The sequence below is a fragment of the Rhinoderma darwinii genome, chromosome 6 (genome assembly GCF_050947455.1).
Source record: "Rhinoderma darwinii isolate aRhiDar2 chromosome 6, aRhiDar2.hap1, whole genome shotgun sequence".
Classification (NCBI taxonomy): Eukaryota; Metazoa; Chordata; class Amphibia; order Anura; family Rhinodermatidae; genus Rhinoderma; species Rhinoderma darwinii.
The window spans coordinates 42,048,759-42,071,856 of NC_134692.1; the positions used below are offsets into that span (position 1 = coordinate 42,048,759).

Below are 23,098 nucleotides of genomic sequence, written 5' to 3' on the forward strand. Positions count from 1 at the left end.
TATTTTAAAACATATTTAAATTAAAGACTAATATTTATTGGCAACAGGATAAAAATGTTGATTTTAGACATATTAAGCAGATAACAGATGCAACATTCTATTAGAATGTTTTAAACTATTTCATGAACCCAATATTAATAACACGCTGTAATACCAGAATAAATAAGGCTTTCTTGAATGTGGATTTCCCGTCGCGTTAGCTTCTATGCATGGAAAAGCATCTCTGCACCATGTATGAGAGCCACACTTGCAGGTAGCATTCCCCAAAAACTAGTGGGACAACTGTGTTTTTGTTTTTTTTAACACAAAAGTATATTGCAATAGCAAATCAGATGGACGCACTGTTGGACAAGTCATACTTTTGAACCTAAGCAATATTTAAAAAAAAAAAGACACAAAACATTTATCACAGAGAAAATATTTATTTTCCAACCTCTTAACTCAAATGGTTGGTTTGTTACCTCCCAGACATACAATATATTGCTTCTGATCCATGTACTGTTGAAAAGAGCCTCTCCACCTGCAGACATCAATAATGTATAGTTTTGCTTCCCCTTTGACAAAATTAACCAAACATGTGGGTTTTTCCTAACATCTACAATATGATTTCTTCACGTCCCATAATATTACACACTTTTAGGTCTGGAATTTGTATACAAATGGATCCAGAGAGCAGAGAAACCTAATGATCCATCAGTTTACATTTATCAGTATTCCTCGGGCATTCACCCATCATAGGATGGTAAGATCCAAAGGGAAGACTTTGCTTTTTTTATGAATCCGGGCCACTGCTGATGAAGTTCTGTGTTAGGAATTGATACTCAGCCCCATACAGAAAAAACAACAACACAAACATATCACCTGGTCATTGATGAGGATAGTGACCAAAATTTGTAAGCTAAACACAGAACACATATGGATCTTGAGTTTTACCATGTTTTATAGCCTTTACTCATCCAGAGCTTACAGTTCAGCAGGTACGGAGCTAAACTCTCCCAGCATTCCCTTCTCGTACAGTGCTTTTCTAGTAATTGGCATACTCGGAAGTCTAGTCTTTACGAAAAACGCTGTACAAAAAAACAAAATGCTGTGCAGCAGCGTACAAAGCGTTATGGAAGGTCAGTTTTGTAAAGGTAGAAAAGATCCACGGCACTCACCATTCAGTTGAATTTTCATTTAATGAAACAGATAAAAGCAGTATGGATGTGAAGCTCAAGCCTACGGCCGTTCCACGGCCACCCGCGATTTGTCAAGGCCTTAACAAAGTGTTTTGCCGCAACATTAAATTAAAATTCAACTGAATGGTGAGTGCTGTGGAGCTTTTCTACCTTTACTATTGTACCTATACTTATCTTAACATACCACTGAGCACCACCTGTTGTGTATCTAATTTAATCCGTTTAGACCTGTGCGGTTGTCTGATTGCGGAGACTCTCAGTGCTCTAAGAGCCAAAGCAGCGCCGATCTTTTTCTCATCTTGGACATTTGCTCAGTTACAAGTATATTGACAAACAACCACCAGAGTTCCGAATGCAGCTTCGGACTGCAATGCATATAAAGTTCGGCTCTGTTCACATGAATGCCCTGGCTTCTGGTCAAGGTTTCAGTAGTTTTGATGGCAAGAATATTACTGCATGCTGCATTATTTTTGCCTTTAAAAAAAAAAGTGATAGAAAGCCCAACATGAACCATGACGGGGATGGCGAATGCAGATGTGAACATAGCCTTACTCAACTTTCTTATATTTAGTATGTCCGCATTTACATTGTAAAGTGATTTTTAAAAAGGGAATATAAACTTTATGTGACAATAGACCTTCTTAAAATATAAAAAATATAGGGGGCATTCCATGGGATATGTCATAAGAAGTTCTATAGATGCGGGTCCCAGCTGAGGGACCCAAACCGATCTCCAGAATGGGGATCACCCGACCTTGCCGCTTGGACACGGCTTTCTCCATCCTGTTCAATAGGAGTTATGGAAACAGCAGAGAAAGCATGCCAGGCCACTCCTCCATTCATTCTTCACCTGAATGTGTGTGACCCTAGTTATGGAGATAGGTATGGTCCCCAGAGCTGGGACCTGCATTTATCAGACATTTATGGTATGTCCTGTGGATATGGCGTTAATATTTAAAGGGTAACTAAACTTCTAAAAAACTTTTGGACATGTCACAGTGACATGTCAGAAGTTTTGATCGGTGTGTGTTCGAGCACTGAGACCCCTGCTGATCACTAAAACAAAGCGGCAAAAGCGCTCGGGTGAGTGCTATGCCGCCTAATTTGTGATAGACTTTCCTTGGAACGTCGAGCGAACAGTGTAAGGACTCAGACTTTCTATTGAGGCCGTACAACTCTCTGAGTAAAGCCAATTAGAAATGAGGTGGCACAGCGCTCAAAAAAGTGTTTTAGCAATCGGTGGGGGTCTCAGTGCTCGGACACCCACCAATCAAAATTTCACTATGTCACTATGACAGGTTATACTTTAAGTAGGGACTACCCCTTGAAATAATAATTATTTCTGCTGCCACTAGAGGGAGATCATGGTATAAAGACTTATAATGGAAGCTGTATCAATCCATATGTCATGAGCTCCCTCAAGTGGCAGCTGCAGGCAGCCAGAATTTTATAATTTACATCAATAATTCTGTGCAGGGGATTTGGAGCTTACTAAACCCTAAACCACTCTATGCAAAAAAATGTAGAATGTAATGAATTTAGAAAAAAAGTGTTTTTCAGTCTCCAATGTGTTTGGAAAGCCGCCATTTCAGAACTATAATAAGGCTTGCATGAGGAAATGCTGAGCCTGCAGGTCATGAGTGCTATTTCTTGCATCAATCTTTTTTTTTCTTTCTTAGATTGCCGCTGTTCAATTTTTTATGTCATTTATCATGATCTCAGTGGGGTGCAGAACAGTGTTTACATATCACAATCTGACAAAGACAGGACTTTATGACAAAAAGTAATTTCTGCAGCAGGTTAGAAGGGACAGCAGAACAGGTAAAGGCACATTTTAGGAGAGTCTCATAGATGACTTATAAAACCGATATATTTGCTGCTCTGTAAATGACGACTCATTATACATGACCGTTACCCAGCCCTGCAACAAGAACTCCAAAATTGCATGTGTTCTAACAAGCTCCTAAAATTCTATTAATTGAAGGATTGTATTTTACCATGATCATGTAACAGCAGCTTATTCCCCTAGCAACCAGTAGGACTGTAAACCTTAGCCGTGCAAACCCACAATGAAAGGAATTATCACAAGTAGGTAAATGTGAGCTGATGAAATACAGCAATGTGCTTTTCTTTTTACCCTAGAGCAGCAACTGGACAAGAACCATTACAAATGATTTGCAGAAGACAATGAGGAAAGAGAAGGCACGTCCACAGAAAAAAAAAAAAGTCCCTGACGGTTTGCAGAAGAGGTCAGTGATAAGCACTGTTATACAGCAATTCGAGATGGTGCAGTACCTGATATGACCTCTGGGGGTAGAGAGAGACCTAGATACCACCAATCACACGGCCTTCCACTGACATTATATGCTCATCCCTGAGAAAAAGGGGACAATATCCCAGACTGTATGCTCCAACCTCTGGAGAATGTCTATGTTATCTGAATACTCCCACTCTGATGGATAGAGATGTTTCCGTCTTCCGCACACTTGGACAAACTTTTTCATTGCAAAGATCTTGTGGACTATAAAAGAGAAATTATGGTGTGAGAAAGGGGATAAAAAAAAAAAAGAGGCTGAAGCAATTCTAACTGCAACAAAAGGATGATCTACTGATATAAAACAAGATTTGTTGATTAACCCTGTCCAGATGCCCAAAGGTCCTATGGACATCATAGAACCATTCTACCACTTAAGACCTAGGTCTACAAGCCAGAAACAGCCCCCACTCTGGCATACCCAGCCCCTCCAGCTCTTCATGCCAGCCATTCAGCTTTTCATTTGAATGGCTGGCATGTAGTGCTGCAGGGAAGATGTATGGCCAGGAATAGTATCCCTGGCAATACCAGTTGATTGCCAGGTCAGATTCCATTTGAATAGCGTTGGTTTTCGGGAGTTAACGCTCTTATAGGGGTTTCCCCTAAACCAAAATGCATCACCTATCCACAGGATAGATGATAAATATCTGATTGCTGGAGGTCCGACCGCTGTGACCACCACTGATCACGAGCTTACCTTGCCGTTCCTGGGAGCCCCAAAGGAATGGAGCAGTAGTGCGCATGTTCAGTCACTACTCCATTCATTCCTATGGGGCAGTCAGCAACAGCAAAGTAAGACCGTTCTCGTGGTCGGACCCCCATTGATCATATATTTACCACCTATCCTGTGTGTAGGTGATAAATATTGATTATGGGAAAACACTTTTAATGGTCCTATTTAAATATAGACAAATGCAATTTAAGGCGTCATAATTTATATGTAGTCAGTCTTACCTCTTCTTTTTGCCTTCTTCAATCTGTCTTTGCTTTTCCTTAGCAATAAAATCAGCTTCTGAGCTGAAGTCCACTCTATCATCTAATAAAAGGTTCTGTCAAAAATATAAAAAAACATCAAGTCAATACCTAGAACTCTGTCCACATCATTTTACATATGTTACAGATGCAACTCACCTTTACCCCAATAATGTCGCCATCTTTTAGGTAATAGGGTGCCCCCTGCAGGCTAGCTGCTATTTTTTTTTTCTTCTTTTTCTTGGAAACATGCCGAGTCTGTTGTAATAGATTAACACATCTCAGATATATAAGTGGTCTATTTAAATCACAACAAAAAAGTGAATTGGCCTTTATTGTGGATAAATCTATTGTGAAGGAAAGAAGAATTACCCAAACAGATCGTCATCAGCTATACTGTAGATAAAAAAAATGGGTATATACGTGAATGCCAGAATACAGGACAATGGATCAGAGCCCGTCTCCCTTTTCTATAAATTCTTTATTTAATCAAAAACATATACTCACACATATACTCACCCAGCTGGATAATGGAAGCCACTCATGTTTCTCAACAAAGTACTTTGCAATCTCAACTTTGTCCACGGGCAAAGAGCAATGGGTGGCAATCTTCTGACGCAGAGCAGATGCTGTGCAACCACGAGAGATATTCCAAGCAATGTCCACAGATGGAAAGTAACGACACTCCCCTGGGATGGACAGTTGTATCCGCAGAAGCAAATCCTGCGGTCTAAATGATCAAGGAGGAAATCTGAGAATTTGTTGTACTTAAGATAATTTTAAACCACATGCTTCTCAAAATTCGACAGAAATGCTGATCATTTTGTACAATACTCACCCAAGAATCTCCTCTATCTGTAGTGTCTCTACACAGAGTGTAGTGTTAATACCCAGTTTGTGGTCACTGTAAAAAAAATAATAAAAAAAATATAGAAAGTAGTATTTAATTGTCAAGACCTAAAAAGGGAATGTATTTAGTTAAAAGGGACTCTTCGCTTTGCACAATCCATACTTCTTAAAAATGTCTCTTGACAATAACTGATCACAAAGTGACCCCCACTGATCAGTTGTAATCTGTGGGGAAACCCGGCACTAAGTATTACATTTCCCTGCAGCACCACCACAGGAGAAAATAAGCATTACACAGTGCTCCTGTGTAATGCAGGACAGGATAGGTCCTCCAGAGTGAGGGATGCTTTTTGTAACCGCTCTCCATTCTGGCCAGGAGATGAGGACCCTAAACATGTCATCATCCTGTATTAACTCAGAATTCCATAATAAAGGTAAAAAAAATGGGTATTTTAAACTGCCCAACCCCTTTAAGTCGGTGGAAGAGAAATTATTTCTTTGGTCTTTGTTTTTGAATGCCGTAGCCATTTATTTTTAATTTTGAAAAACTTTTCTGGGAACGGCATATTGGAGATACACGCTTCCTTCCTGTATTGTCTGTATAGACAGGGCAGCAGGGTGTGTGCGCTTTATGGCACCAGAAACTAATGGGAGTGAATAAGAGAAATCTTATAGCTTATTCTATCGTACTGTACCTTATCTAGGCCTCCAGGTGTACAATAAAGCGGTCATTGCCTCGCTCTACTCTCTAATGATAATAAGATTCTCTCCCAATTTATAAAGTGAAGCTGACAAATGTAAAGGTTTTTTTAAGCGGATGGTAAAAAACAAAATAACACAAAATGTACCAAAAATGTTTACAAAATATGTTCTAATAAAAACCGGATTAAAATAATAAAATATAATGTCATTTTCTGATTATACATTCCCTTTAAAGCAATGCTAAAAATTTCTGGTCTCTGTCTTGATTCTGTACTATGTAACAATCCATTTGTTCACTCCCATTTCAGATCAGCAGAATCTTTGGCTTGGTGTCAACCTGCCGCAGTAGGACCCTCTCTCACATCAATAAATTTTTTTGTGGTTTAAACCAATATGAAGAAGGAAAGATTAACCAAAATGCATAATAATGTTTATGCAGTTTGCACATGTTTGGCTATAGAAGTACAAATTCTAATAATGTTGAGAAGATCCACAATGCACTTTCCCGCAACCCACAACGTTCTTTCACCCGGTATTGTTGTACAATCAGGACAACTCCGTTTCATTTGAGCGGAGACTGGCGAGAGTCTAGCAGCAGTAAACTATCAGTAATCTGGTCTTTTTGCGTGAGAAGCTGCTGGTGCGCATTTCTCCTTCAAAAATATATTATTACATGGTGCCTATTGAACTCAAAAGAGACAATGTAATACATGGGACGCTCTATAGTGTCGATATGCTCGAATAGGTCACCTGATCTGCAAATGATTCAACCGTAGCAATTTTCCCAAACGTTTATTGTCTAAGATCCAAATACGAAGGAACTCAGGAGAGGGAATTCCAAGGGCATCAAAAACTGTTAATGTCATGATCTGTATAGAGGAGGAAATAATGATAATGGATAAGCATAGTTGCAAATCATGGAGCACGTCTTCCAATTTTTGTTTTGCATTTCCACCATGCAATAAACCAAAGAAAGGCCCCATTCACATAGTGTTTGTGCTATCTGCCAAGCGTAAACGTTTTTAAACACTAAAAAAAGTATTGAAAACGTACAGCTCGGTGTATACATAGACTACAATGGGTCAAACGTAGACCAAAATAGCATCCGTTTGGACTATATTTGTCATGGTTTATGTTGGGACAGAAAAGTGTAGTCTGCTACGCTATTCTGTATTTCAGAAAAAGGTATACGTGACGTAACTTGTTTTAGCATTGATCTCAATGAACAACGTATGCAAACGTAATGCTATAGGTTTGTATCCACTTAAAGAGGCTCTGTCACCACATTATAAGTGGCCTATATTGTACATGATGTGATCGGCGCTGTAATGTAGATTACAGCAGTGTTTTGTATTTAGAAAAATATATTAGCTTTATGCTAATGAGTTTCTCAATGGACAACTGGGCGTGTTTTACTATATGGCCAAGTGGGCGTTGTGGAGAGAAGTGTATGACGCTGACCAATCAGCATCATACACTTCTCTCCATTCATTTACACAGCACTAGCGATATAGCTATATCGCTATGTGCTGCCACATAAACACACTATAACATTACTACAGTGTCCTGACAATGAATATACATTACCTCCAGCCAGGACGGGATGCGTATTCAGACTCCTGTCACTTCTCTGCACTTCTCTGTGATTTACAGCACAGCAGGCGTAGTCACAGAGACGTGCAGAGAAGTGTCAGGATTCTGAATACACATCACGTCCTGGCTGGAGGTAATGTATATTCAGTGTCATGACATTGCAGTAATGTTATAGTGTGTTTATGTGGCAGCACATAGCGATATAGCTATATCGCTAGTGCTGTGTAAATGAATGGAGAGAAGTGTATGACGCTGATTGGTCACTGATTCGTCAGTGTCATACACTTCTCTCCACAACGCCCACTTGGCCATATAGTAAAACACGTCCAGTTGTCCATTGAGAAACTCATTAGCATAAAGCTAATATAGGTCATAACTCCGTCAAAAATTATCGTTTTTCTAAATAAAAAACACTGCTGTAATCTACATTACAGCGCCGATCACATCATGTACAATATAGGCCACTTATAATGTGGTGACAGAGCCTCTTTAAATAGAGTAAATCTATCCTTTTTTTTGTTTATGTTTTTTTTCTATCAGTGTTCACTTAAAAAAAAAAATATATACTTTTTTTTTAGGTAAAAAAAAACCGGACAGAAACGTATGACGTATGAGTATAAGCTAAACGTACAAGCTATGAAAAAACACAGACGTAAACAGATAATAGTCCCCGTTTGTTTACGTTTTCAACGATCTACGTTTTTATAAAGAAAAAACGTATACGCTCCGCAGGTAGCACAAACACGATGTTAATGGGAATTTAGTTAGTTACAGACGAGACGGTACCTGCAATTTCAGGTCCTGTAGAGAAGCATCTTTGGATATCTCTATATGGCACACAAAGCAGAGGTCAGACTCCACATCTTCCTGCAGAGAATTATCTGTGAAAGGTAGAGGAACAAGTCTGAGTTGTTGAATGGCCATTTAGATTGTTCACTGCAGAAAGAGAGCTAATAAAAAGTGTGACACTGGTGATGACCAAATTCACAGATTCATCACAAAATGCACAAATTTAGACGTGATGGGTCTACTGAAAATTCATGTGAATAACATCCATCCATGCATAACATCCGCTGCCCAGAGGCAGCCGTAACGGCTGATCAGCGTGGGGTCCGGGTGTCAGACCCCCACCAATCATATACTGATAAACTATACTGTAGAGAGGTTATCCGTATGAAAAACCACCTGTGCCCGGGCAACTGCTTTGAAGCTTTTTAATTTGTGCTGAATTATCAAAATTGTAGATCATGGGCAAATTATCCTTTACCTGCTACAAAAAAAATGAGGTTTATAATCTCTAAAAAATTATTTTCTACTGTCCCATAATATTTGTAACTATTTAAACACCTAGAATGATTGCATCATCTGATCTCAGCTGTTTACGGCAACCTTTATGTACCCCTATAAAACACCTACACACAGACCTATGGAAAGGTGCTCCTGCATTGTTATTTCATTTCAAGAAGAATGCACGTATGTACTGAAACAGACAAGTCAGGAGAGCTCACATCCTCTCTAAGTGCTTCTAACCTTATTATCTTTTTAGAGCTATCACAGAGATATTTGTTTGAACAAAACCCAGTTTGTGAAGACAAAACAAACATAAAAATAAATTTTTGTTACACTTAAAACAGTCACAACATCCTACCTCCAGATGGGTTTATCTGCAGTACAGTTGAATGAGAGGTGACATGATTAACAGAATTTTGCTGCGCCTTTGGACAGTACAGCCATATTGGTAACTTTAGGAAGCCCTGTGAGAAAGGTGCAAGATACCACGTAAAAATAAACATCTAATCAACAGAAAAATGAACTATGGAAAAATAAAATGACAAAGTTGCCTTGGATATTACAGGTATAAGAAACACTTACCTTGGGTGGAAGTCTTCCTTCTGTTATAACGAATATGTCTCCAGATTGAATTTTTAGATCCTTCAATGAAGAGTCCTAAAAGTGGATAATCATTAGGGGTGGGTGCACTGCTCCTTTGGAAGCTTTATTGGAAATTGAGCGGTCATGACTCAGAACTATTCCCTCAAATTCTGGATCTCCAGGTTTCAATAATCTGGCTTGCTGAAGCTAGCCATAGACATGATTGTTTGTCTGACCGTAACCGTACCATAAATATCCCCATTTGGGTCAGTCTCGGCATGTTATTTCTACAATAGGGGCAGGGATGAAATTCTGGCAGGCATCCCTGGGGATACAATAGGATTCGACAGGTTGAAATCCAACCTTTCTTAGGTGTTTCAACTCACAAAAGACATCAGGGGAGTGTCTGCTGCTCACCATCAACATAAGTTTGTCAATGGATCCTGTCCTAAATCAGAGGGATCCAACGCCACAAAATGGATTTTAGTTACCGTGAAATTATTTCCGCAAAGCATTCATTGGGGGACACAGAGATGACCTTGGGTATAGCGGCTGCTATCACTAGGGGGCGGACACTAAGTGAAAGTGTTCGCTCCTCCTACCAGAAATATCCCTCCTACAGGCACTGAGCTAAAGCAGTTTTGCACAAAAGCAGCAGAAGAAGCAGAAATGCAAATATTGAAAAGTAAAAACAAGAGGAACCATATGAGAACCCGAGGGAAAAAATGAGTGCATGCTGAGTCGCTGACCCACCAGTGAACTTGACGAGAAAAGTACTACACAGCGAGTAACAAAAATCTGATATGGTGACTTGGGAAGCTGCCCTGCCTGCGGCCCTCTGGAAAGAAGAAGAGTCAGAGCAACGGATCGAGGTGTTCTGTACCAGATAGATGCGTAAGGCACGGACTAGGTCTACCTTGTGAAGAGACCTTATCCCTTAGGCGTGAAGGAGCTGGACAAAAAGGGGGCAGGACTATGCACACGACTGTGGAAAAACTCCAGGTTCTATTGGCCGCGGACACCTTTCCGTAGCGCTACGGAAAGGTGTCAGTGCCGTAGAACCGTGTCGGGAGATATGGAGCATCTCCTACTTTTCGGATTTTGCGTGCCGTGCTCCCATACTTTGTATGGGAGCACGGCATGAAAATGTGGTGCGCGGCCCACGGGTGTCGGCGACCGGCCGTGCCCGCAATCACGGGCTGTGATTACGGGCACAGCCGTGTGCACGAGGCCTTAAGGTGGAAAGCTGACACCACTTTGGAAAGAAGGAGGGAATAGGGCAGAGCATAACTTTGCTTGGTGGATAACCAAGAATGGAGACTTGCAGGACAGGTCTGTCAATTCAGAGACACACCGAATGAAGGTGGTGGCCACCAGAAAATATACTTTCCAAGAAAAAACCCAAAGTGAAATGCTATTGAGAGTCTCAAATGGAGAAGACTGCAGCACCTCGAGAACCAGGTTAAAGCCCCATGGTACCGTGGGTTGGCGATAGGGAGGAACCACATATGCCACTCTGAGCAAAAAAGTGTGCATGGCCCCTGAGGAAGTTGAGGGCCTAGCCCATATACAGATGCTTTTTGAAGAAAAAAAAAGGAAACGAGAGAGAAAAAAATTGCATCAGCTGGAACGGTCTCTCTTCACGTTAGCGAAAGAAACGCTTTTGAAATGCAGTGGTAAATTAGTGAATGAGGGCTTCCTAGCTTTCAGCATTGTTTAGATAACCGGCTCAGATAAACCCCAGCTCTCAGTATGGCAGCTTCAACAGCCACACCATTAAAAGAAGCGTAACTAAATGAGAGAGTGGAAGAGTAGACCTTAAGAGAGCAGATTGTGTCGGAGGGGAAGACACCAGGGTGCGTCGACTAAGAGAGAGTGACCAAGTCGGCATACCAGGCCAATCCAGGGCTAAGGAGAATTACTAGTATACCTTCCACTTTGACCTTCATGATTATTCGGGGGAGCGAAAGATGCATGGAAGCTGGTATTGGTCCCATGGGCTGACCAGAGAGTCATTTATAGCTACAGTGGATCCTGGTCCCGGGGGAAACAAATGCAGGCAGTTTGTGATTGAGTCTAGAGGCCTGCCTCCTATAGACACTAAGCTAAACACTGATTTAGCTGTTACAAGGAGCTAATACTTTCCTTTAGTGTCCGCAGGTCATCTCTGTGTCTCCTGATGACATGGACAAGAATTTTCATGTCTATGGCCAGCTTTACAGGGTAGTAGGGGTGTTCCGGAGGACGAAAGTTCACTTAAAGTTAGGTCCAGAATTATTTAGACGGTAACACAAGTTTTGTCATTTTAGCGGTTTACCAAAATATATTAAATATACAGTTATATAATCAATATGGGCTTAAAGTGCAGACTCTCAGCTTTAATTTGAGGGTATTCACATGCTAATTTGAGGAAGAATTTAGGAATTACAGCTCTTTAATATGTAGCTGCCTCTTTTTCAAGGGATCAAAGGTAATTGGACAATAATCTCAAAAGCTATTTAATGGGCTGCATGGGCTATTCCCTCGTTAATCCATCATCAATTCAGCAGGTAAAAGGTCTGGAGTTGATTCCATGTGTGGCATTTGCATTTGGAAGCTGTTGCTGTGAACCCACAACATGAGGTCAAAGGACCATCGTTAGGCTGAAAAAAATGAAGAAATCCATGAGAGAGAGATAGCACAAATAAATGTTAGGAGTGGCCAAATCCACAGTTTGGTACACTCTTGAAAAAAAAGAGCGCACTGGTGATCTCGTAAACTCCAAAAGGCCTGGACATCCACAGAAGACAACAGTGGTGGATGATCGCAGAATCCTTTCCATAGTGAAGAAAAACCCTTTCACAACATCTACCCAAGTGAAGATCACTCTCCTGGAAGTAGGTGTATCTGTATCTAAGTCCAACATAAAGAGAAGACTTCATGAGAGCAAATACAGAGGGTTCACTACAAGGTGCAAACCATTAATCCGCCTAAAAAATAGAAAGGCCAGATTCGACTTTGCCAAACAACATCTAAAGAAGCCGCCCAGCCCTGGAACAGCATTCTTTGGACAGATGAAACTCAGATCAACGGCAGGAAGAAAGTAAGGAGAAGTCTTGGAACGGTTCATGATCCAAAGCACACCACATCCTTTGTAAAACATGGTGGAGGCAGTGTGATGGCATGGACATACATGGCTGCCAAAGGCACTCGGTCACTAGTGCAATTTTTGATGATGTGACTGAAGACAGAAACAGCCGAATTAAATCTGAAGTGTTCAGGGTTTACTTTCTGCTCAGATTCAACCAAATGCAGCAAGGTTGATTGGACGTCGCTTCACAAAGAAGATTGGACGTCGCTTTAAGGCAAAGAAGTGGATGATTCTGCAATGGCCAAGTCAATCACCAGATCTCAACCCGATCGAGCTGCATTTCACTTGCTTAAGACAAAACTTAAGGCAGAAAGACCCACAAACAAGCAACAACTGAAGACGCTGCAGTAAAGGCCGGGCAAAGCATCACAAAGGAGGAAACCCAGCATTTGGCAATGTCCATGGGTTCCAGACTTCAGGCAGTCATTGCCTGCAAAGGATTCTCTACAAAGTATTTAAAAAAGAACAACATTTTATTTATGGTAATGTTAATTTGTCCAATTACTTTTGAGCCCCTGAAATGATGAGGCTGTGTAGAAAAATGTTTGCAATTCCTAAATGTGTCACAGGATATTGTTGTTCAACCCCTTGAATTAAACCAGAAAGTCTTCACTTCAATTGCATCTCAGTTGTTTCATTTCAAATCCAATGTGGTGGCATGCAGAGCCCAAATCATGAAGATTGTGTCGCTGTCCAAATAAGTCTGGACCGAACTTTTAGTTTAGGCTTAAGTCGCTTAAGTTTTCCTTTATAATGGTTTGGAGTTGTCAGGGATGATTTCAAGGAAGCAACTACTAGGTATAGGGCTATAATGATGATGATGATAATAATACAGTATAAGGGCCTGTTCACTTCAGTGTTTGGGTTCCGTTCAACCTTTCCGTCAGAGGAACCGATGAACGGAAAGCCAAACAGAAACTATCGCTTCCGTTTGCATTACAATGGATTTCAATGGTAATGTTTCCGTTCCGTAAAGTTTTTTTTTACTGAAACAATAGTACTGTTGACTGCGATATTGTTTGGGTGAAGAAATGGAAACTTTACAGAAGGGAAAAAAACGGAAACATACTGAAACAAACATTACCATTGAAATCAATAATAATGCAAACGGAAGCTATGGTTTCCGTTCGGCTTTCTGTTCATCGGTTCCTCCGAAGGAAATGGTGAATGGAACCCTGATGCTGGTGTGAACAGGCCCTTACTAGTGTTGAGCTGGACTCATACCCCAGGACCTGCAGAGTAATAGCAGTAATATTCTACATATTAACAACAACAGTACAGTGATACTAAGGAGCTGCACTCATACCCCAGGACCTGCAGAGTAATAGAGATATAATAATAACCTATATAGTAATAAAAATAATAATAGTACTGCAGTTTGCATACAAAATTTAGATAAAAACTTAGAATCATCATTAACTTCGAAAAATGAAATATTAAGAATTTATGGCCATATCAGCCAGCCCTACTGTAAATGTAAATTTTAATTCTTTATCTCCACTTGGTATGTTTGGTTCTCCCTTTGGTGCTGTATAATTAATTTCCTGACAGGTTGATTATTATACATAAAGGATATGAAGAAATGAATCATATGATTGAGAGCAGTATAGAATAAAGAAGGTATAATGGAAATAAAATGTGAGAAGACGCCTGTGTATAAAGTACAAGAATTATTTAACCCCATTACCTCTTCAGTCACAGCGTCTCCAGCTTCATAACACCAGTCCATCTTTCTTAGGTGCCATCCAGCATCACCTGATAGAAAAGGGTAATATCAATCAAAAAGATTTTCAAGTCTGAACTTGTGCCTTAGCTGAACTGAATCATGGTCTTGAACTTTGAGACTGCAAGAGACAGCAGGAAGAAAGATCACAGTCTGTAACGGTCTTCCCTCCCCCTGTAATCTTTCAGCAATCCCAGGGGGGGATACAGCAACATTTTGGTCTTTTTAGTTCTGGTGAATATGTGATAATAGGTATGTGCATAAAGACATCGGGCATAAGGCTTTATTCACACGAGCGTATTTTACTTCCGTGTAACGGACGTTAAAATAACGGCAGACGGACGCATGCATTACAATGGGGCCGTTCACATGGCTGTTGTTTCAATGGACCGTGTGAAGTGTCCGTTGAAAAATAGAAACTGTCCTATTATCTTCCGTTTTTACAGATCCCTCCATTGGCTCAAGTCTGTGGGGATCTGTGAAAACGGAACCCGCACGGCGGCACCTCGGACGTGAAAAACGTGTGACTCTAGCCTAAGGGGTATGTATAAACGCTACGCATCTTTAACTTTTATTTTAGGAACAATTGTGTTTCCAGGCTCTGCTTGGTTCAGACTTGTAACCACAAACTTGACATTTTATGCAATTTTTACCAAACGCAATGCTTTGATTAAAAAAAAAAAAAAAAATAGATAAAAAAATTAATCGCATAAAGGCGCCCATGAGTAGAAATTGCTGGGTAGCATTTTAACAGTGGGTAAGGTATCTTCTTTTACTACACTATGGGGGTATAGTATGATTTTTTTTATTTTATAATTCAGGTTGTATTTGTGTTTGTCCAAACAGAGAAACCGTTCCGCAGTCACTATATAGAACATTGATTAGATTCAATTCCAACATCTTATGTTAGTATTGGGAAGAGTACATAAAACAACTTCATAATATGAACATAAAAGGTTAAAGCGAAGGATCATCGTTTCAGCATCATTATCCAGTTTACACACAGAACAGAACATAAAAAGTTAAAATGTTGTACTAATCCAAACTCTAATCACATTCTGTATTATAGATTCCAGAGCTGAATTCACAATTCTATAGACTTCAGGGAAGAAATCTGCCAGCATTCCTAGTTAGCTAAACATCAGCCATGTAAAATGGTGTCCAAAGGTGCACATGATCTTTAATAAATTGGAAAGTTTAAGTTTATGTAAAACTAATTCTCTCCCACCTGGTAAGCCGGCTTTCTGCAGCATTTGATCTAAGCACTGAAACAAAACATAAGCAATTAGATAAATAGAATGGGTGCTCGCCTTTTCTTTTGTATTGTTTTTTTGTTAATTTTTCATTATTGACCTTTTTTTGTAAAACATTAAATTCTATTAAAAAAAATATTAAGAAATATTATTAAAAAATAAAAAAATAAAAAAAAATGGGGAAAAAAAGGGTTCAGACCGTGAGTGACTGATATAAATAGGAGCATTTAAGACAAGTTTTGGAAAATAGAAACATATATACATAAAACAACTACTTAATTCTGGCTCCAGAAACCAATAAAGTGAAAGTAAGAATTTCAAGGTGGTTTAAAAGACAAAGTACAATGGAGGAGATTTATTAATATGTTGTAAATTAATAATTGGTGTAAGAAAATCTTGAAAATTGTCGCTGAAGGTGTCTGCCGTATTTATCAAACAGCAGTACTATCTCATTTGATAAGGTTGGTAATATACCTCCTTCATGGTCAGAGTTTCATCCAGGATAATGTCTTGCTCCTGTCCTTCCTGGAGATCAGTGCCAAGAACAAAAGATAGGAAGACCTGTTGATGTATACAAACAATGCCATTTATATGGGATACTCTCTACTTGTTATAGCACATATTTCCAGTGAGCCATATTCTAATAGTTAGACGAGAAAGCAACCCAAATATCATGGACCTTGAACTTATAGGTTGAGAAGGTTCTTTATCGATGCACTTGAGATGCCCAATCTGGTCATCCAAGTGAATAAAGAAGATTCTTGCACACACTTTGGAATTAGTGATAGAATATATCTGTGTGTGGTTTGCTTTAAACTGGGTAGAGTAACTTGTTAGTCATTCATTTATAAACTAACACAATATCATTAAAGGCTATGTAACATCTTTGAAATCGTTTTTGGTTTTTAAATAAACATGTGTATCAGTGTGTTTGGTGCAACTTTTTAATTATTTTTTATTAAAAATTATTTTTACAATTTTAGATACAGCTGCCTTGTATCCTATATATAGAGCAGCTGTATCTTGCGCTGAGACCTAAATCCCATCACATCCAAGTTTATAACTTAGATGTGATGAATAACAGGTGGATCCTGCGTGTCAGAGACACACAGGACCCGTGTGTCACTAAACCCGTCAGTCCCGCTAACCTGACGGACTCAGTTCTCAGCGCAAGCTACAGCTGCTCTGTATACAGCAACAGTACCACCTGAGCAAGCAATAAGTAAAATGCGCGTTGGGGCACAGAGCAGTGCTGACAGCTTGGATTATGGGTAATGTACGCCTTTCAAGTTCATATGCCGTTATTACTGGTTGCATTTATGCCATTATGTCACATTTCAGTGATAGGGAGATAGTTTGACTTAGTGAGTAAAGGATCTCTACCTCTTACATCACAGTGCATTATGCTTATTAGGTAGTGATGTTCAGGTCCTTCCCGATGGTACACCCGCTGTTTTCTTTTGGAATTTTGCCACTATATTTGTTCATTTAAATTTTTATGTCATTCAATAATATTTTTTATATTCGGTGTATACTTTGGTAGTCTAGTGCTCCTTTTACTCGTTTGGTATAGATTATTGTGATTATAAAAAAACACACCGCAGGTCAATTTATGAACGGTTTCTCGGCAGAATTTTTCCACTGTGTGTGGATGAGATTTGTTCAAATTTCCACAATGAAACCCAATGCGTAAAATACGCTGTGTATCCAACTTGTGTCTTCCTACCCTAAAGATTGAGCAAAGAGAATTTTTATTTTTGCCTCTCGTTTCATCAGCCATAACATTTTAATTTTAAAGCTATATTGTTGCTTGAGGCATTGATTTTTGCGGAACGAGTTTCACATAGTACGGTTTAACTTTGCACAAATTATTAATAAAGGAAGAATGCACAAAAAACAAAAACAAAAAGCAAATCCGTGATTGTGTTTTTAAAAAAAAATAAATGTCTTCCGGCAGTTAACAGATGGCATAACTATATTGTAACTATATTGTACGGGTCATTATGAGTACATTGACAGCGAATATGGATATGTTTTAAAATATTCTTTTTGCTTTTGTGAAATAAAAATTCTTTTTAAAAAATTGCATTTACTGTAGTTTGTTGTGACGTCATTTCTCTGTCAATGTCATTTCCATTTAACCCCATAATGACCGGGCCTGAAAAGCTACATTTTTCATGTTCCATAATTCCCGGAACATTTCCACGGCACTGACACCCTTCCGTAGTGCTACGGAAAGGTGTCAGTGTTCAATGAAAGTGAATGGCTCTGTTTTTGCGGACCACAATTGCGGTCCGCAAAAACTGAGGTTTTTTACGGTCGTGTGCATGGGGCCTTACTGAACGGACAGCCCTCGGGTCCTTTGTAGGTCCCCAGGGCTGACTGCAGAGGGATTCCCCCGGTGTTTGATCACGTCACCGGGTTTCCGATGACTAGATAAAAGCGGGCAGCTCCCTAGAACTTGCCGCGGTCACGGACCACGGCGATCAAAGGGTTAAACTGCTGGGGTCCGAATGTTTTCCGACCCCAGCTGTATTCAGCAGGCTCCTCTAACATCAGGAGCTGTAAGTTACAGCTCCTGCTTAGACGATGAGCGCTCATCAGCCTCATCTACAGCAACGCCAAAAGACGTCGCTGTATACTTAGGACATGCACCGCCTGCCGTCAAAGGACGGCAGGCGGTTATTAAGGAGTTAATTGTTTTTTAATTATTTTTTTTCTAGTCCCTGTTAGATGTGGGGCAACTTATTCACCCGTAAAAATCAAGTCCTCAAATACACAACAAAGCTTTTTTTTCTGATTCCGGCTGTTACGGCGGGACTTTGGCTGTTAATCACACTTTTGCTGGTAATCACGAAGAAGTTACACTACCTTCCGCCAATGACGTGCATGTACATAATTTTGAAGGAGAAGGGGTTAAAGAGGCTTTCTGAGAAAACATAGCGATAGCCCATCCCCATCAGCAGAATAAAGGGCCCGTTGTTGACAAAATGCAGAAATCTCCAATCTTAACCCCTTAACGACCGGTGTATAGTGTTTTTTATGGCGGCCATTCAGGGTAGTTGTTCTGAAGTGCCGCTTTTTCATGGTAGCACTCCAGAAAAAGTGTTACCGCATCAGGCGGGGTGCTCACTTCATCTGAGCGATGGAAGACTGAACAGACATTGCCTCCAGCCGCTGCACATTCAAATAAACGTCCTGGCACGGCTGGAGGTGATGTCTGTACATTCTACCGTCACTCTTCTGATCGCGAGATCACGCTGTGCTCTGGATCAAGCTGGGCTGGAATGAAGAGAAGTGTATGACGCTGATTGGTCAGCGTCAAACACTTTTCTTTACAACGCCCACTAGGTGAAAATTAAGAACAAATTTCCATAAACCTTAAAATGTTCATAACTTGGTCAAAAATAAACGTTTAATAAACCCCAAAACAAAGCAGTAGTTACCTACATCAAGGCGCTTATTAGATTAGGTAGGAGATAGGGCAGTTATAAACTGGTGACAGAGCCTCTTTAATGCCAGAGGCATGGCTTAACAGATGCCTGTCAGTTTTACACTGACAGGAAGTAATACACTGCAATACAGAAGTTAATCAATAAATTATAAGTACCCCAAAATGCTGCTATTAAAAAATACAACTTGTCCCGCAAAAAACAAGTCTTTGTACAGCTATGTCGATGGGAAAAAAAAAAAAAAAAAAAAGTTATAGCTCTTTAAAAGTGACAATGGAAAAACGTAAAAAATTGCTTGGTCATGAAGGTTTAAAATACCTTTGGTATTAAGGGGTTAAAATGGAAGAATCCCATCTCTCTACAGTAGAACATAGGTCCCTTTATTCTGATCATCATGGGGGCCCCCAACTCATACACCCCCTCCAATGCCATCTTCTGGAATTTCTCACGGTCGTGTCAGTATGCCATGCAGTTAAAACCTTTCAAATATGATTTATATGTAATACAACATACACTGTTGGAGGTAGAACCCCATTGCTAACTGACTACTATTGGTTTGAAGCATTTTTTTTTTTTTAACACATACCTCAGAGGTGGTGGGTGCTCTGCCTCTGCACAGACCCAAAATGCTCCCAGCTTTAATTTCCGCCTCCTGCACGGTGACATGCTCCAGAACTGCAGGAAAAAATATATATGGTTATTGAGCTAAAAGGTAGTAAGGAACAGCTGGACTAGTGATCATACTGGTGGTCATGCAAGAGTTTTAGATGCAACTAAGAAACAGCCAAATTGCATTGCTCAAATACATCTTTTTACTGGTAATTTTGAATAAAAAGATGCTTTCCAATGTACTACAACCTGTATTATAATTTTTATCCAATGCAGGTGAGAAGTTTCAGATTGTAATGTTTTTGTTAAGATTTTCTGCTATACACACCCTGTTGTATACGTGGCATAATAAATGCTATTATAGATGGTTTATGTCTTTTGATATAGGGTTTGAGTTAAATCTGCTGCTATGCCATCCACGAAAGTTGGAGATTTAACCCCTTACTGACGGTTGACGTAAACATATGTCAGTCAGTCATAGTCGGAGGGGAGAGTCGGTAGTACAGCCGACACCTCGCACTAATGGCCTATAACTCGGATCCTGGCTGTTTAACCAGTTAGATGCTGCGGTGCTTAAAACTTAAGTTGTCATATGTGTGTACATGAGGAATAACAATATTTCTGGCCATTACATGACTTGTATTATTTAGCAGTTTTCCCCTCTGCAGGCTCTAATTCTCAGTTGTCTCCGAGCTAGTGAGTGGAGCCTAATGGCTATCATGTCTTTTATAGACAAAGTAAATGAGAATCCTCTATCTGTCACATATATAAAAACTGAAGGATCATAGAGATTATACTGCAGTGTATCTGATAATCCAGAACTGAGGTGAGATATAACACATACCAGGAAGCTGCAGCAAGCATGCAGTCAGTGTCCTCTGCTCTGTAACTAGGGACAGATTTTGCTTGACAACAGGGGGTGGAAAGCAGATTACAGGAAGGGAGACACTTCGTGGCAGTAATTTCGGACAGAATTTTCATGGACAAAACAACTAAGTTTTAACAGTAAGTAAATTACAAAAGTTATATATATATATCTCAGGCATACTATGAGATTAACATAAGATGTTTGAAAAGTGACCATTTCAGCAGGGCTTAATAGGAGGCGGCGAGTAGTCTCGCTGATCGGCGCTTGTTTTTACTGCCCATATCGGGCAGTGTAAAGGGGACCTTTATCCGTTAAATCGGCTGAAGTTGTCACTTTCTCCATAGACTATTTCCCTTCAGCTTTTTTTCAATGTGAATTGTCTTCCTTCTATTATTCTGTATTACAAGATTATGCTTATAGGCCTCCTGAAAATGTTATTAAATAAAACAGAATAGCTTAGTTTCTGACTATCATCTACCTCCATATCTCATTTGACTCCTAGAAAATATGCAATTTGGGGTTGAAAACAGTTTTAAGTTATTTAATATTACTATAGCCCAATAATAGTTATAGAGGACTAGTCAGCAACATAGTTTGTAACATCTCACCAGGTGGGAACAACTTTCCACTTTTATGCACAGCTCTCAGGCAGGTGTCACCTAACAAAGAGAAAATCCAAATCGTATAAATTTATTTTTCTAAAACACAAGCCAAGTTCATGTCCTGTAAGAGCAAACCTGTCAAATAAAAGGAGAGTCTGACCACAAGACTAAAACGCTTACCACATTCCCCTGGCAGCTCCAACAGCTCAGCTGCTTTTCTGCGGATACTTAACATTGTCTGGAAGCAAACAATAGAGATAGAAAAAAACAGCATTAGACTTTCCAATTACCCTTTACATTTTTCCGTGTGCTACAAATGCGACCGCGCCCAATACACATAAAATAAAAACTCACTGCTCCGCTCCTCAGGCTCTCACAGCAGGCTGCGGCTCATACAAGGTACTGATACTGAGCAGCGTCAGGGCCTTATATGCGACCCAGCAGTCAACATACTGAGTGCTGCATCACATACAAGGTTGTGACCCTGCCGGCATCAGTATCTCGTATGAGCAGCGGCCTTCTGTGAGAGCCTAAGGTGTAAAGTGCAGCGGTGAGCGAAGTACATATGTTTTTATTTTTATTGTCCAATGGGGATGTGAGGGTAGTCTGATCGGTAGAGGCAAGGTACGAGGCCCAGAACAGGCATCTACCCTGCTATGCGCCATATAGTAAAATCTACAGCAGCTAGGAGCCGGCATAGATTTCCTCAATAATGTTAGTTAATCTGTTGTGCTGAGGGGGGCGTAAAATGCCCAAAAGTCACAATTTACCCTGCTAATTGAGACTTTTGGGCCTTTTCTACACCAAAAAATTGAGGTAGAAAGGTTAATAAATTCCCCCTTATGTCTGCACATCACTTCCATTCTTACAGATTTCCCAATGTCCGCAGACTGACTATACTGGTCACTTGGCAGCCAATTTTTACATTATAATAGTAAAAGTGTTTGATCATGAATAGGCCTTCATTACTCACAGAATCAGGATCTGCAGTTATTTGAACAATTCCCTTCTCAGATCCTGAATTGTACCAGTCCTGGACTTGAATGTAGTATAAGTTCATGTCTACAGCCATCTCTTTGCCGGCAGCAAGAACCATATCCCTAGAATGAAAATTGCACCTTATCGGTCTTTGCAAATTAGAAATAAACTCTTATATGAAAACCATACTGGGTGAAGAATATTTTCCTACGAGTAGTAACGTAAAGTGTGTATATAACATTATAATAGGTGCCATTCTTACCCCTCTTCAGGTGAATCTAGCAGAAGTAGGGAGCTTCCATCTTTAAGGCCTAACATTTTGAGGGTTTTGCTCATATCCTCCATGGCAAAAACACTCCAGCCCTCACTGGTCTCTGAGGAGGGGGAGCACAATAATGACTCTTTAGAGGGGCTACCAGCTAATGTCTGCTGCAGGTCTCCCAACTGAAAGTTGGATGGGAAAACTCTCTGACTTTCTGAATATTTCTGTGAAGAACCGCTGTTTTGGGTTTTACATGGACGCATGATTGTTAGAAGAAGAGGAGCACAGTCGGGTCCACTCTGCACACACAGACCTCCAACCTGCATTGCAAATGAAAGCGGTCAGACAGGCGAATATGGATATTAATAACACAAAAGGACTTTTTAGTCAATTTCATTCTCTTGTTAATAGGGGAACACAGTGATCCAGTGCATAAGCCCTACCACTATAGAAGCTGGTATGAAGATTAATGTTGACTCAGGTTAACTGATCAGTAGGAATACTAAAATGGTAAAAGTACAGAAAAAAAAAACAGGTAAACTAAAACAATACAGAACACAGTCCAGAAGACAAGCTGGCAAAAACGGGTAAGATCCGGCAACCATGGAATATCCAAAAGCAATCCCAGAGTTTGGGAAAAAGTAAGAGGAGCACAGAAAACACCACGCAAAGACCTAGTTGACCACTGCCTGACATGACCTTGTGGAAGCATAGAACTTGGAAAAGGTGTGGAGAGAAGAC

At 40.0% G+C, this 23,098-nt stretch overlaps 1 protein-coding gene across 1 annotated transcript in view; it reads right to left on the reverse strand.

Annotated features, from left to right (window-relative positions):
• Positions 1-402: 402 nt before the first annotated feature.
• USP40 (ubiquitin specific peptidase 40) overlaps positions 403-23,098 on the reverse strand; it is a 44,481-nt gene continuing 21,785 nt past the window's right edge. Inside the window, exons 16-32 of the mRNA XM_075829593.1 lie at positions 22,358-22,677; positions 22,091-22,217; positions 21,298-21,355; positions 21,124-21,174; positions 19,625-19,713; positions 16,061-16,147; positions 15,562-15,598; positions 14,298-14,365; positions 9,481-9,555; positions 9,257-9,362; positions 8,395-8,489; positions 6,766-6,884; positions 5,303-5,368; positions 4,984-5,194; positions 4,624-4,722; positions 4,447-4,541; positions 403-3,699 (exon numbers count right to left, since the gene is read on the reverse strand). Of these exons, the coding sequence (XP_075685708.1) occupies positions 3,612-3,699; positions 4,447-4,541; positions 4,624-4,722; positions 4,984-5,194; positions 5,303-5,368; positions 6,766-6,884; positions 8,395-8,489; positions 9,257-9,362; positions 9,481-9,555; positions 14,298-14,365; positions 15,562-15,598; positions 16,061-16,147; positions 19,625-19,713; positions 21,124-21,174; positions 21,298-21,355; positions 22,091-22,217; positions 22,358-22,677 (1,791 nt within the window). The 3' untranslated portion in view covers positions 403-3,611. The remainder of the gene's footprint in view (positions 3,700-4,446; positions 4,542-4,623; positions 4,723-4,983; positions 5,195-5,302; positions 5,369-6,765; positions 6,885-8,394; positions 8,490-9,256; positions 9,363-9,480; positions 9,556-14,297; positions 14,366-15,561; positions 15,599-16,060; positions 16,148-19,624; positions 19,714-21,123; positions 21,175-21,297; positions 21,356-22,090; positions 22,218-22,357; positions 22,678-23,098) is intronic.